This window comes from Neopsephotus bourkii, unplaced genomic scaffold (genome assembly GCF_033783945.1).
Source record: "Neopsephotus bourkii isolate Nb327-2 ecotype Australia unplaced genomic scaffold, CSIRO-AGI_Nbou_v1 NB_659, whole genome shotgun sequence".
Lineage (NCBI taxonomy): Eukaryota > Metazoa > Chordata > Aves > Psittaciformes > Psittacidae > Neopsephotus > Neopsephotus bourkii.
In genome coordinates, this window is record NW_026901158.1 from 1,174,536 (window position 1) to 1,187,046 (window position 12,511).

The window sequence follows — 12,511 nt, forward strand, 5'->3', positions numbered from 1 at the left end:
AAGACAGAGTGAGCAGAGAGGCATCTCCCTGGGATGCTTGAAGGTTTCAGAGGGGTTTGAGCTCCCATTGGCACCCGAGCCCCGAGCACCCCAAGCACCCTCAGAGCCCCACTCCCCATCCCAGGTCAGGCACTGGTTTGGAGCCCCAGTGAATGCAGGAGGAGCAGGGAAGGGGGGAGCGCGGGAGCGAGGTCCTGCTGCAGGGCTCCCTGCTTTGATCTGAGCAGCAGACTCTGCCCTTGGGTTTGTTTAATTGTTTCACACTTGCTCTGGAAATCGTTTACAACAGGAAGCAGTGGGATAACACCAGGCCTGGCATGGGACATGGGATGGGATGAGCTGGGGGGCTGGTGGAGAGGTGCCCTGTGATGAGAGACACAGATGACAGCGGTTTCACCTCCTTCCCATTAACCCATTGCCGACCCTCGCTCCTCTTCCTCTTTCCCAAGCTTTCAGCCAAAGGCTGGCAGCCAGCCCCACATATTCCCGTATTTAAGAGCTGTAAAGAACCATCTGACGGCTTCCAGCAGCTACAGCTCGAGGGGCTCAGGGGCAAACCCAGGCACCCAATGGGATTTAGGTACCTCCAATCCCAGGGCCCTCGGTACCCCCAATTCTGTGTGCTCTGAGCATTTACCCCCCCCACACACATCGTGTCCTGGCTGAGCAGGGTTGGCCCCTGCAAACCCCATAGGAAGCATCAGTCAGTAACACCCTGACACGGGCTGTTTCCAGTGGTGGGTACAGCCGCTGAGCACCCCGGTGTCACCACAAACACGACTTTAAGTGCTTCAGCCCATCCGTGGGCTCGGGGCCTGCAGGGTTTCGGGTGGGACATCCCCATGCTCCCACCCCAGCGGCTCTGGTGTGCCGGGACTGAGGCCGGCACAGGCTGGCGGGGGCTCTGGGGCTGCACACACAGGCAGCCCGTGCACAGCCCGGGTTGTGGGGCTGCCTCCCGGGCTTGGCTTCCCGACCTGCCTCCTTTATTTGTTTATGTGGATGCGGCGCACGGGGCTGGGCCGCGAGTTCACGGCTTCAGAGCACACAACAAACAGCACCCGAGCCCAGCGCCGGGCGCGCTGCCTGCGCTGGCGGAGGGCAGGGAGGAAGTGGCTTGGTGTTACCTGCGTGCACCCACAGCATGGGGCAGGTCGAGGGGGGATCCCACGCTGTGCCCTCAAACACACCCCGCACCCAGCTCCATGTGATCCCGGGGGATGCTCAGCCCAAGCCTTGGTCCCCCTGGTGCCACCAGCTGCTACAACCGCCCCATTCCCGTGTGTCCCCATGGTTCCCATGCCCAGGGCTCTGCATGGGCACACTGCAGGTCAGGGTCCTCCTGTGGTCCCCGGAAGGGTGCTGCAGCCCGTGGGGGCCATGCAGGGGCTGTACTGAGGTTGGTTAAGGGGGTTCCAGCAGGGCTGTACTGGGGCTACAATGGGAATGGGGAAAACTGCAATGGGATTATGCAGGTGGGCAGGGGGCCTGCACTAAGGCTGGGGTGAGGGCTTGAAGTGGAGGGGTCCGGGCTTGCACCGGGATGTCTGGGGGCTGCACTGGGACCATGTGGGAACTGCCTGGAAGTGTCCGAGGGTGCACTGAGGCTCTGTGCTGGCTGCATGGGAGGGCTGTGTTGGATGGGGAAGGGGGGCCGCATTGTGGGGTTGTGGGGCTCCATGGGGGAGGCTGCACTGTGGGTGTCCGGGGCTGCCCGGGCTGGCTGCACCGAGGTGAGGCTGCACCGGGGCTGGAGGGGGGTAAATCTGCACTGTGGGTGTGCGGTGGCTGCATGGGGCAGGGGGACTCCGCACCGGGGGTGTCCGGTGGGTCCAGGCCGGAAGGGGCTGCACTGGGGCTGCCCCTGGGGGCTACGCGGACCCCGCAACCCCACTCCCGCCCCACGCAGGGTCCCTCCGTGGCGGGAAGGGGGCTCCCAGCGGCGGCCCCTCGGGCCGGGTAGGGAGGAGCGTCCCGTCCCGTCCCATCCCGCCCCATCCCGCGCCGCCCCCCCCCCCCCCGCCCTCCCGCCCGGCCCGGCCCGGCCCGCCGGGGCTGAGCAGCCGCGGGAGGCGCCGGCGCTCGGAGTCGCTGCGCTCGGCGCTGGGCGCGGTGTGTCTGGGGCTCCCTGCGGGGCAGCGCGCACCGGTACCGGCTCGGCTCGGCCGAGGCCCCGCGGATCTATGCGGCTGTGAGCGGCGGGAGCAGAGCGGGATGGAGCGGCTCCTGGCGCCCGGGCTCCTGGTGCTCCTGCTGCCCGCCCTGACGCGAGGTGAGGGCCGCCGCGACGGGTCCCGGACCGGCCCCAGCAGCGCCCGGCAGGAAGTTTGCCGAGAGCGGGGCCGGGCGCGGCGTGTGCCCCGGTGCCGGTGTGAGCCCCGGTCCCGGCCGAGCACCGCGGGGCGGCGGCGTCGAGGGGGGGACGGGGACGGGGCGCGGGGTCCCCGTGGGAACCGGAGCTCGGTGCCGGGGGATGCCTGGGAACCGCGCTCAGCGCCTGCGGTGGGAGCCGGAGCTCGGCGCCGCCGGGGGAGCCGAGGCCGGAACCGGGGGGGGGGGGGGGGGAGAGCGGGGCTCGGCACCGCGGGGGGGTCGGGGCTCGGTGCCTCGCTGGAGGTGGCGCTCGGGGCTCGGTCCCGGGGGGTCCGCGGGGCCCTGCGCTCGCTGCCGTCCCGGGCCGGTCGGAGCGGGGCGCGGAGGGGAGCCGGGGCAGGCGGCGCGGGGGGACGGGCTCGGGGCGCGGAGGGGCGCGCAGGGCGGCCGCGCTCCTGCCGCTTGTTCCGCGAGAGCTTTCGGCCGCTTTGCGCATTTCTCTCGGTTTCCTGTTTCTTGAAAGCCCGACGGGGCTCCCCCGGGGCCCCGCGCTTCGCCCGCAGAGCCCTGAGCGACCATGGGGGGCGACCGGTCGGGGCCCGGGGAAGGAGCCCTAAAAGCGGCCGGAGGTGCGGGGCGGAGCGGGGAGCAGCCCCCCCCCTTCTCCTGCGGTGCTCCCGGGGCCCTGCGTACCCCAGCCCCGACCCGGGGCTGAGCGAGCGGCTTCCTCCGGAGCAGGAGGGGCCTGGGAGGGTTTGGGGACGGGAAAGCAACGGGGCTCCGGCTCCTTTGCTCCCCACCGGGGCAGCCCGGGCTGAGAACCGAGCCCGGCGCCTCGGAGGCAAAGTTGTGCGGAGCCGGAGCGGTCCCCAGCTCCCTGCTCCGTCCCCATGGGACTTGCTGGGGGACAGAGCCCGGAGCGCAGGGGGGTGTCCCGGCCGTGCAGGGGAGAAGCTGTGTGCTGGTGGCGGCAGCACGAAGCTGCAGTCCTCGGTTTGAAGCCGCTCGGGCTGCACACGCGTGCGGCAGAACCGGTTACCGTGAGGAGCGAGCGGGACTGGGAAGGGGAAGAGCGAGCCAGGGTGCAAATCGGAAGCGATTCTGGTGCTTTGAGCGAGTTGCTGTGGTAACTGAGCAGAATTTGGCTCTGAGGGCCAGACAATGAAACCTTTACTCATAGCAAGTTGTGACGGGCGACTCATTCCGTTACCGACTTCGCCGTAACCAATAGGCCCTCGGGCGGGTGGTTTGTCCCAAATGGCATTTGTCACTCAAGGGCCTGATCTGGGGTTTCTCTCTGTCAGCCCTCAGAGGCTCCCCTCGAGCCCACCCCGAGCTTATTTTTAGGTAGAGGCTCTCAGCGCCCGGCCCCTGCCTGGCTCCATCACCCTGCAGGTGCTGCAGCCCCCGGCTCACTGGGGACCAGGAGGAGCCTGTCCCCATCCCAAGTGACCCCCCTGCCTCTGCCACCGAGCCCTGCGCTGTGGGTAACGCTCTCTCTCCTCCTCCCTGCAGGTTTACGGTGCACGCAGCTTGCTGAATCCTGCCTCAACGGGGGCAAGTGTGAAACTTTCCTCAACGGGACAGAGGTGTGCCAGTAAGTATGGAGGAGCCAGAGGATTTTCATCTTCCCCCGACCAAAGTATTGACATGCATGTTGACTTTGCTTTGAAGGCTCTGGATTTAATAGGGCAAGATGCGTTTTCTTTCCTTGAGTGGCAAGAATAACCTGCTTGTGTAGGAGTCGCCGCGAGTTTGGCAGGATCGGGCTTTGTTCCTCGCTGGGTGGAAAAACATGGGCAAAGGGCCATGTTTTGCTGATGTTAACCTATGCAGACTGCCCTGCTGATGGAGCAGGAGGTAGGGCCAGCCCACGGCACTCGTTGGACCGTGGGGCAGGGAGGGAGGCTGTCTGTCTGTCTGTCTTCCAGCTACTCCCTGCTGGCCCTGAAGCGTTGCCTTTCAGTCCTTGCACCCCTATTGGGCTATTTGGGGTGCAGTGGCCAGTACATCTTTAATAAACACTCAGGAGAGGTTTCATGGTGTGGCCCTGGCTGATGGAGCTGCCCTATTGCTGTCTGTGGGGCATCACCTGGGGGAGCAGGGCCACCCCTTCCCTCATCCCGCTGGCACCGGTGCCAAGCTGGGTCCATCCCGGTGTTCCTGGCGGGACCTGGCACCCAGGCCGGAGTTTTCTCCAAGCTGATTGTGGAGAAACGGATGTGTGAAGCGTTGGGACTCTTTGAGGGCCCAACCGACCCACCGCAGCGCCGGCCGATTCACTCCCGGCTCCCAGGGAACAATAACCAAGAGAAGTGAATAAGGCTCCAGCTCCCTTTTAAAAACTATCCCATGAAAGAAATGTGAATGGGCAAGGCGCAGTTTTCCGGCCAGATTTCCCCTCTGCCTGTTGAACGCGGCCCGAGCCGCGAGCAGGCGGGGAGACGTTCCCACCCACCCCAGATTCCCAAAGAGGAAGTCCTCGGCGGAGGAACCTGAAGGCATTTCCAATCCCAACCTGTTGAATGGCGCTTCCCCTTGACAATGTGTGCTGCTTTCTTGCAAGCCCGCCTGGGTGCCGTTACTCTGCCCAGCAGCCGGGCACCTCCCGCCCCCTTCTCCAAGCGGAGCCCCCCAACCCTTTGGTGCAAATAAATCAGCAAATCAATCAGGCACATGAGCAATTTAATGGACAAAGGCTGGGTCCCTTTGTGAGCCACTAATGAATGCACGCCACTTTTTTTTTGCGCAGAAGCCCTTACCAACGCTTGACGCTCTAAATCTTGTTTTCTTTCATTCAAAGAGCGACAGCTGGGATTCGGTCGAAATTCGGCAGCTATTGTTAAGGGAGGCAGATTAATGCTGTGTGACTAATCATGTATGGCTTCCCAGAATGCCCAACCCTCCACCCCCTCCCCAACCTTACACCCCTCCTTCTCCTTGTGGTCATTCTTCCCTTTTTTTCCTTAAGTCTCCTCAACTCCTGATTTACATTTCATGTGCAGATGGTGATGGAATCTAATTAGACCTGATGTGTGCGAGCTCTATTTGGAGGAGAAGCCTCCAAAGTAGGCTTGGGGTGGGGTTTGTAAGAGGAAAAGTTAACTTTGAAGAACTCCTTTAGCTGTGAATAACCCCCTGCCCTTGGCTGCAGACACTAGGATGGCTTCACGAGTGCGTGTGAGTGCAGGAGCCCAAGGTGTGTGCTCAGTGTGTTGAAGCACTTGTCCCGTGCCGGCTACACTTGGTGGGCGATGGGGGCAGATGTTAGAGGTGCAGCTTCCCAAGGTATCTGATCGCAGCTTGCAAAATCCTGGGGTTTCACTTGTTTGAATACCTCTTTAGGAGGAGCTCTGCTTCCAAGCTTCTCAAACAAAGCAGAGCCAAGAGCACAGATACCAGACGCAGGAAAGCTTGGCACTGCCCCTTGGCGCCTGCGGGAAATGCACCATTTTGGCTGCTGGCCACATCTCTGCTCGGGCTGGCACTTAACAAAGTTTGGCCATAAAGCCCCATTGTGCTGCCCCCACAAATCCAATTAGAAAGTGGAGTGAAATAGAGAGCGTACGAGGGAGACGCTGCTCCAGCGGACAAGCGGCCGCTTGGTTGGGTTACGTGAAGACGACTCTGATAACTCCCAACCCCAGTTATCAGCCCGGTTACGGAAAGGGAATCACCAGTGCGAGACCGGCAGCTTTCTGTGCCTTCGTTATTTTACAGTGGTTTGTAAGGCTCCGGGTGCCTTATCTTGCTTGTCCCTTTGCCAGGCAGTCTGGGGCTTGCAGGGCTGGGACTGAATGGAGAGGACCAAGCAGTTATGGGCTGGAGGGCTCATTAAGCTGCCTCTGGAGCCACTTTCCATGTTGGCAGGGGTAGCTGGGTCTTTCAGTGCTGGAACTTCCAGCACAGACCCATGAGGTGCTTCTGTCCCTGGGTGTTTCTGTCCCACTCACACCACTGTAAGGTCCGGTCTGCAGCTGGTGGCTGCTGCAGTGTCTGACGTGTGGTCTCATGGCACTGGGGAGCTGTGGCTTTCCAGAAAAGGCACTTGCCTCAGTCAAAGGCATTTTCCCAGGCAAAATGACAAGGTTTTCCCAAAAGGTCGTTTTGACTTCTAGCAATAGCTCCTAATTAAGCTGTTGGCTAAGCCTCGTTTTGACTGGCATCCCTGGAAATGAGCGGGGCTGATTTTAGATTGCTCTGCCATGTGACTTTTATTCCCAGGACCTCCCTTGCTCCGCTAGTTAAAAGCAGATGGCATGAAAGAGGGCTGGGTTTGAAACCCCGCTCCACCAGCCCTTCACCAGTAAAGTCAGAGGAGCTGTGCCTGGGTTGTCGCAGTCCTTCCCAGAGAAGCAAAGGAGACAGCAAAGGGAAAGAACAAGTTAAATTAATCCACTGAAAAGGGGGAAGAGTCGGTTTGCTAAAGTACTTCCTCTGTTTATGAATCAGCACCGTGTTGTAGTTCAGCCGGGGCAATGGCTCCTGAGCTGGTGCCCGTTGCCATCACCAGCTTCCATGGGCAGCGGGCCAGAAACATGGGAAGAAACATTCCGAGGGGGATTGTTGTGGGAAGAGATGATGATTTTAGCTCCAAACTCTTTCAGGAGACGAGGAGGAAGGCAGAGGAGCGATGTGAGCCCTGCAGCTCCCTGCGCCCTTCAAGTTATTCAACTGCTCAGTCATTGTTATCTCATTGTAAAGGGCGGAAGTTTCCTTCTGCTTTGGTTTTTCTCATGTGCTTTAACCCAACGTTATTTCCATGAAATAATAACAAAGCAAAACTGCAGTGTGGGTGCTGGGGAGGAAGAGGGTGGAGTGTGGGACAATCGAGCAGAGGAAGCCCTTCAAGGGGTAGAGGAGCGGTGATTCAGCCATGTTGAGAACTCTTGGTGGCTCGTTCCAGTCTGAGCTCATTCTCGGAAAGAACAAGGTGGAAATGGGTAAGAGGGGAGATTGCAAACACAAAAGCGTCACCTGCTGCAGATTCCAGTGCAAGGGAAGCGGAGCTGAGGAGCCCAGCTGGTGAGGTCACTGCTGCAGCAGCGGGAGCTCGGGGCTCCAGAGGAATCTCTGTTCACATCTCTCCTCTCTGCAGGGTGTCATGATGGTTATCAGTTGTCTCCCATTAACTTGCCTTGGGAGTCTGTTGGTTGGGATGAGGTTTTGTGTTGGTTTCTTTCCTGGCTTGGATATTTGGTTGTGCTGCTTTCGGGCAGGAGCCAGTGTGGGTCACGTTCAAGAGGAGATACCTCCGTAGGGAGATGAGCAGGAGAGATGGGGTGATGCCTGCTGAGATAGATGAATGTGCTCAGGGGCTCCCCAGGATGGATGCAGAGGGGATGAGGTGTTCACAGTGGCCATCGTCACCTGAGATCAGGGGCTGTGTCCTGGGTTCTTGCAGCTCTTAGATGTGTGATGCAGTGCATGGGGCTCTGCTCCATGGACAGCTTCTGGAGGTTGTGTGCTTCATGGTACGGGGTATGTTTTATTCCACCAAACTCTCTTCCATCTCAACCACCTGGCTCCACGTCTTCCTACCTGCTGGAAGCCATGAGATATCCATTTGTTCCAAGGCTGTTCCAGTTTATTGTATGTAACATGAGGGAGACACGTATAAGTCACTGCAAGATCAAGCTGTTCACCAATTAAGGGCTTGGATAACATAATCAGGAGGCAGTTAGCAAGTTTTAAAATAACATTCTTTGGGAATTAACCTGCTCTTTCCAGGCCTGGAGGTGGTGACCCTCGTTCTGGCCCTGTTGGGAGGCGTCCCGCATGGGAACGGCGTGTGTACAGGAGTGGAATGTGAAATTTATAGGGCATCGCTGTGTTTAATGAGGGAGTAGCCTCGGGGTGCACTTGCTGAGAGCTGGTGAGCTCTGGATCTGGATGGAGACTTCTCCATGGTTAACGTGTCGCTGAGCTCCAGGTGGAGGTTTGGGACCATGTATTGGGGCTGTGGAGTGGAAGAGCCTTTGGGGTACAGCTTGAAGCCCTCTGGGAAGGCAAACCTGCAGTGGGGTCTTGGTTGAGTCCTGCTTCTATCCAAGGTGTTGAGGGTCCTCCTGCTCCACGTGGAGCTGTGGGTTGTGGCTTTGTGTCCAGCCATCCCTGAGGACCGCCTGGCTTCTGCTGCTTGGGATGCAGCTGGGATGCCTGGGCTGCTCCTTGCTTTGGAGCCCAGGGCTAGAAGGGCCATCAGGACAGGGAGGTGGTGGTCTGGGGTGATTCCAGATGCTTTCTCAATGGCGTTTTCATCCATCCCTCGGCACACAAAAGATGATGCTGCAGCCACCCAGCCCAGCAGCTGTGTTGAAATCCCACAAATCCCTGATGCTGCCCTGCTGCGTGGTGCCCTCATGAGCCCAGATTTGCTGTAGGGAAGAGGTATCCCAGCTTTCCCAGCCCATCTGTCCAGGGCTCCATCCTGTGGTGCTGGGCTCCTTGGGGTTGGCCTGGGGAGGTGTCAGCAGCAGCAGGTTGATGTCACCACCAACCCAAGGACTGCTGACCGTGGGTGTTGTGCTGGTGCTCACACTTCGGTCTGCGGTAAAGCTGCAGCTGCTCACATTGACCCAAGATCCAGAATAAGCACAAACACTGCTCTGGTGTCGAGCAGGATGCTGCAGTTTTGCTTCTTGGGTGCCTGAACATGGAGCCATCCAGGAGCAGGAGCGGAGACGTGTGAGGGTCAGGGCCCTGCCTTGGCACCAGTGGCGTTGGCAGGGTCTGGTCATGGTTGCAAAGCTGGGGCTCTAAAGGGCTGAGGAAGCCCCGGTTGGATTTAACAGCACAACTCTCTCTGCACATCTATTGCATGCGATGTTGGGAGGTCTTTGCAGCACTCTGCTAGGTCTTAGTGACACCAGACCACAGCGGCCCCATCTGTCTGCTTGGAGAGCCCCAGGACTGTTTGGGGTGTCCTTCCTTTGCCATCTGAGTGCTGCTGGTGGAGCTGCTCCGTGCTGCTTCCAGCTGGCAGAGGTGTGATGGTGCCTGGTCAGGCTCACACACACTTGTCTGGACTCTGCTTTCCTCAGTGTGTGGCAGTGCCAGGACCTGTTGCAGTACCTCTGTCTATACCTCTAGGGTGTCTGCTCAGGTCCCTCCTCTCCCCCCCACCCTGTGTCAGCAAGTAGCCCATGGGCAGGGGTCTGCCCTACAGGATGCTGTTGGGGGTTCCCAGATGTGTCAAGCCAGGATCTCTTAGTGCCTCAGTTTCCCTCCATTTGGTGTTGCTTATCAACATTAAAACCCGTTTAGGTGCTAGATGAAGCAGCATGACCTGTCAGGAGCATCCTGGCTCCTGGAGGTGAATGACTGTATGCCATCCCTAGCAGTGCTCAAGGCCAGGTTGGACACGGGCTTGGAGCAAGCTGCTCCAGTGGAAGGGGTCCCTGCCTGTGGCAGGGGTTGGAGCTGGAGGAGCTTTAAGGTCCCTTCAACCCAAACCAGTCTGGGTTTCTATAATTAGGTGATGGAGGTGCCTGCTGGTAATGCAGTGCTTGGTACGAGGGGTGCAGTACCAGGACTAAACCCTATATGAGGAGTTGGGGATAGGGAGTAGATATTTGGCTGGGCTATATGGGCAGCTCTGCCTCAGAATACGAACATACTCAGTTGGAATGGACCTAAAATGACCATCCAGCCCAAGCGATGGGGCAGCATCCCACCCACTGCTCCCACTGGGAGCGCGATGCCAGTGGGATGTGAGCAGTGTGCACTTCCCTCGCACAGTGGTGGTTAATGTCTACCTCAGGCTTTCACCCCTCACGCCCTCCCCTTCCCCCACAGCAGCCCAGAGTTAATATTGGAAAAGCCAGTTAAACAGTTAATGTTTAGGGCCTGGTTATGAGGCTCTCGCCCATTTCCAGCAAGGGAGCGGAGCTGCATTTTAATGGGAAACTTTCACGCTCAGTCAAGTTGCAAAAATTTATTTGTGCAGAAGTCATTTTCTTTTAACAAGTTTTCATCCTAATTCCTTCCCCAAAATCTGAATTTAATGGTATTTATATGGGAAATGGATTTATTAAGTTTTAATGACGCTATAGCGTTGGCCCTATTTAATAGAAGGGGCACCCTGCAGGCAAGCAGCCCGGTGGTGGTGGGCTGGGAGCCCGTGCCTTCGGGCTTGATGTAAAGTCAGTGCAGCAGAGAGCGGCAGTGCCAGGCTGTGCTGGGACCTCCGGGGCTGTGCAGGATCAGTCCCAGGCTGTTGCAAGAGCTGGGGCTGTGGGGCTGAACCATGCATCCTGCTCATTCCTCCTCATCCTCCTCTGTGGCTCCTGGCATGATGCATCCACCACAAATGTCCCCAACAGGAGCAATGAAAGGGGCCTTCGGCCGTGTCCCTGTGCTGAGGGAGCCAGCATCAGCAGGCAATGGAGACCCCAAGGACCACAGTGCCCTGGAGGGGGTTCAGTGTTTGTGAGTGAGCAGTGATTCATTTTCAGGAGGAAGGAAGGAGATCATCCTGTTGATGAGCAGCCATGGAGGAGAGCGTGTCCTGCGCTCCCACCCCACCGGTGCGTCCCTGTGCAGGGTGATAGGGAAAAGGCCCTCCCAAAGACACTGTGGGTTAACCCATTGGACAGCTCTTTTGGGGCTGGTGGAGGAATGTGGTTGTTTATAGCGGGACGTGGACCAAGAGTGGGGCACGGACCAGCAGTGGGGCACGGACCGGCAGTGGGGCACGGACCGGCCGTGGGACACGGACCGGCAGTGGGACATGGACCGGCAGTGGGGCATGGATTGGCAGTGGGGCATGGACCAGCAGTGGGGCATGGACCGGCAGTGGGGCATGGACCGGCAGTGGGGCATGGACCGGCAGTGGGGCATGGACCAGCAGTGGGACATGGACCAGGAGTGGGGCACGGACCAGGAGTGGGGCACGGACCGGCAGTGGGACACGGACCGGCAGTGGGGCATGGACCGGCAGTGGGGCATGGACCGAGAGTGGGACATGGACCAGCAGTGGGGACACGGACCAGCAGTGGGGACACGGACCAGCAGTGGGGCATGGACCAGCAGTGGGACATGGACCGAGAGTGGGGCATGGACCAGCAGTGGGGCACGGACCGGCAGTGGGGCATGGACCGAGAGTGGGGCACGGACCGGCAGTGGGGCACGGACCGGCAGTGGGGCACGGACCGGCAGTGGGGCACGGACCAGCAGTGGGGCATGGACCAGCAGTGGGACATGGACCAGCAGTGGGGCATGGACCGGCAGTGGGGCACGGACCAGCAGTGGGGCATGGATCGGCAGTGGGGCATGGACCGGCAGTGGGGCACGGACCAGCAGTGGGACATGGACCAGCAGTGGGGCATGGACCGGCAGTGGGACACGGACCAGCAGTGGGGCATGGATCGGCAGTGGGGCATGGACCGGCAGTGGGACATGGACCGGCAGTGGGGCATGGACCGGCAGTGGGGCATGGAGCAGCAGTGGGACATGGACCAGCAGTGGGGCATGGACCAAGAGTGGGACGAGCGCTGCCGCCGGCTCCCGCTGCTCATGGGCTTCTGGGCGGGCTGGGAGAGTGACCCTGCGGGGAGCGGGCCGGGAGGAGGGGGGGCCTCTCCGCAGCCCCTATTAACATGTTAGACACAGCCCTGCGAGTCAAAAGGCAGGGCGACAGACGGCCCTTTCACAGGGCCTGCTGCTCCCCACAAAAGGGGGGTTTCCAGGGGAGGGGGCAGGAATGCGGGCTCCGGCCGGAGGGCAGAGCCGCCACCATTGTCCCTGCTCCCTCGGCGAGGGCGTCATGTTGACACAGGGATCGCTGCCGGCAAAAGGTGTCGGAGGCAGAGGCTTCCCTCCCTCCCTCCCTCCTTCCCTCGCCGTTTCCCTGGGTAAAGTCGGCAGCAGCAGAAATCCCGGGATGCAGATGCCGGGGCAGCTCTCGGCTGCTCAGAGGTGCTTTACATCCCTCGGGCCATAGCTTCCAATGGGTGAGGGTTTGTTGTTAATCACTGGTTTGGGAGCTTTGCTTTGCTTGTAAAGAGAAACCAGCAGCTTCCCGGCTGGGGGAGATGGACCCGTTGCTGTTTGGCCGTTGCTGTCTCTGCTTCAGCATCTCATCCCACTTTGAATTGCTCTGCCTTTTGGTAGGGTTTGTGGTGCAGGGGCACGCGTGTGCTCTGCAGGACCCCCCTCTCCTCCTGTGTATAAATATCAGAGCTAAATATAGCTTGTT

At 59.9% G+C, this 12,511-nt stretch overlaps 1 protein-coding gene across 2 annotated transcripts in view; it reads left to right on the forward strand.

The window, feature by feature from the left end:
• The first annotated feature begins 2,044 nt into the window (after positions 1 to 2,044).
• The window catches only part of NOTCH1 (notch receptor 1), a 42,117-nt gene continuing 31,650 nt past the window's right edge, over positions 2,045 to 12,511 (forward strand). For both annotated transcript variants that reach the window (XM_061352404.1, XM_061352405.1), the window contains exons 1-2: positions 2,045 to 2,272; positions 3,829 to 3,910. In XM_061352404.1, coding sequence (XP_061208388.1) covers positions 2,215 to 2,272; positions 3,829 to 3,910 — 140 coding nt within the window. In that variant the 5' untranslated portion in view covers positions 2,045 to 2,214. The remainder of the gene's footprint in view (positions 2,273 to 3,828; positions 3,911 to 12,511) is intronic.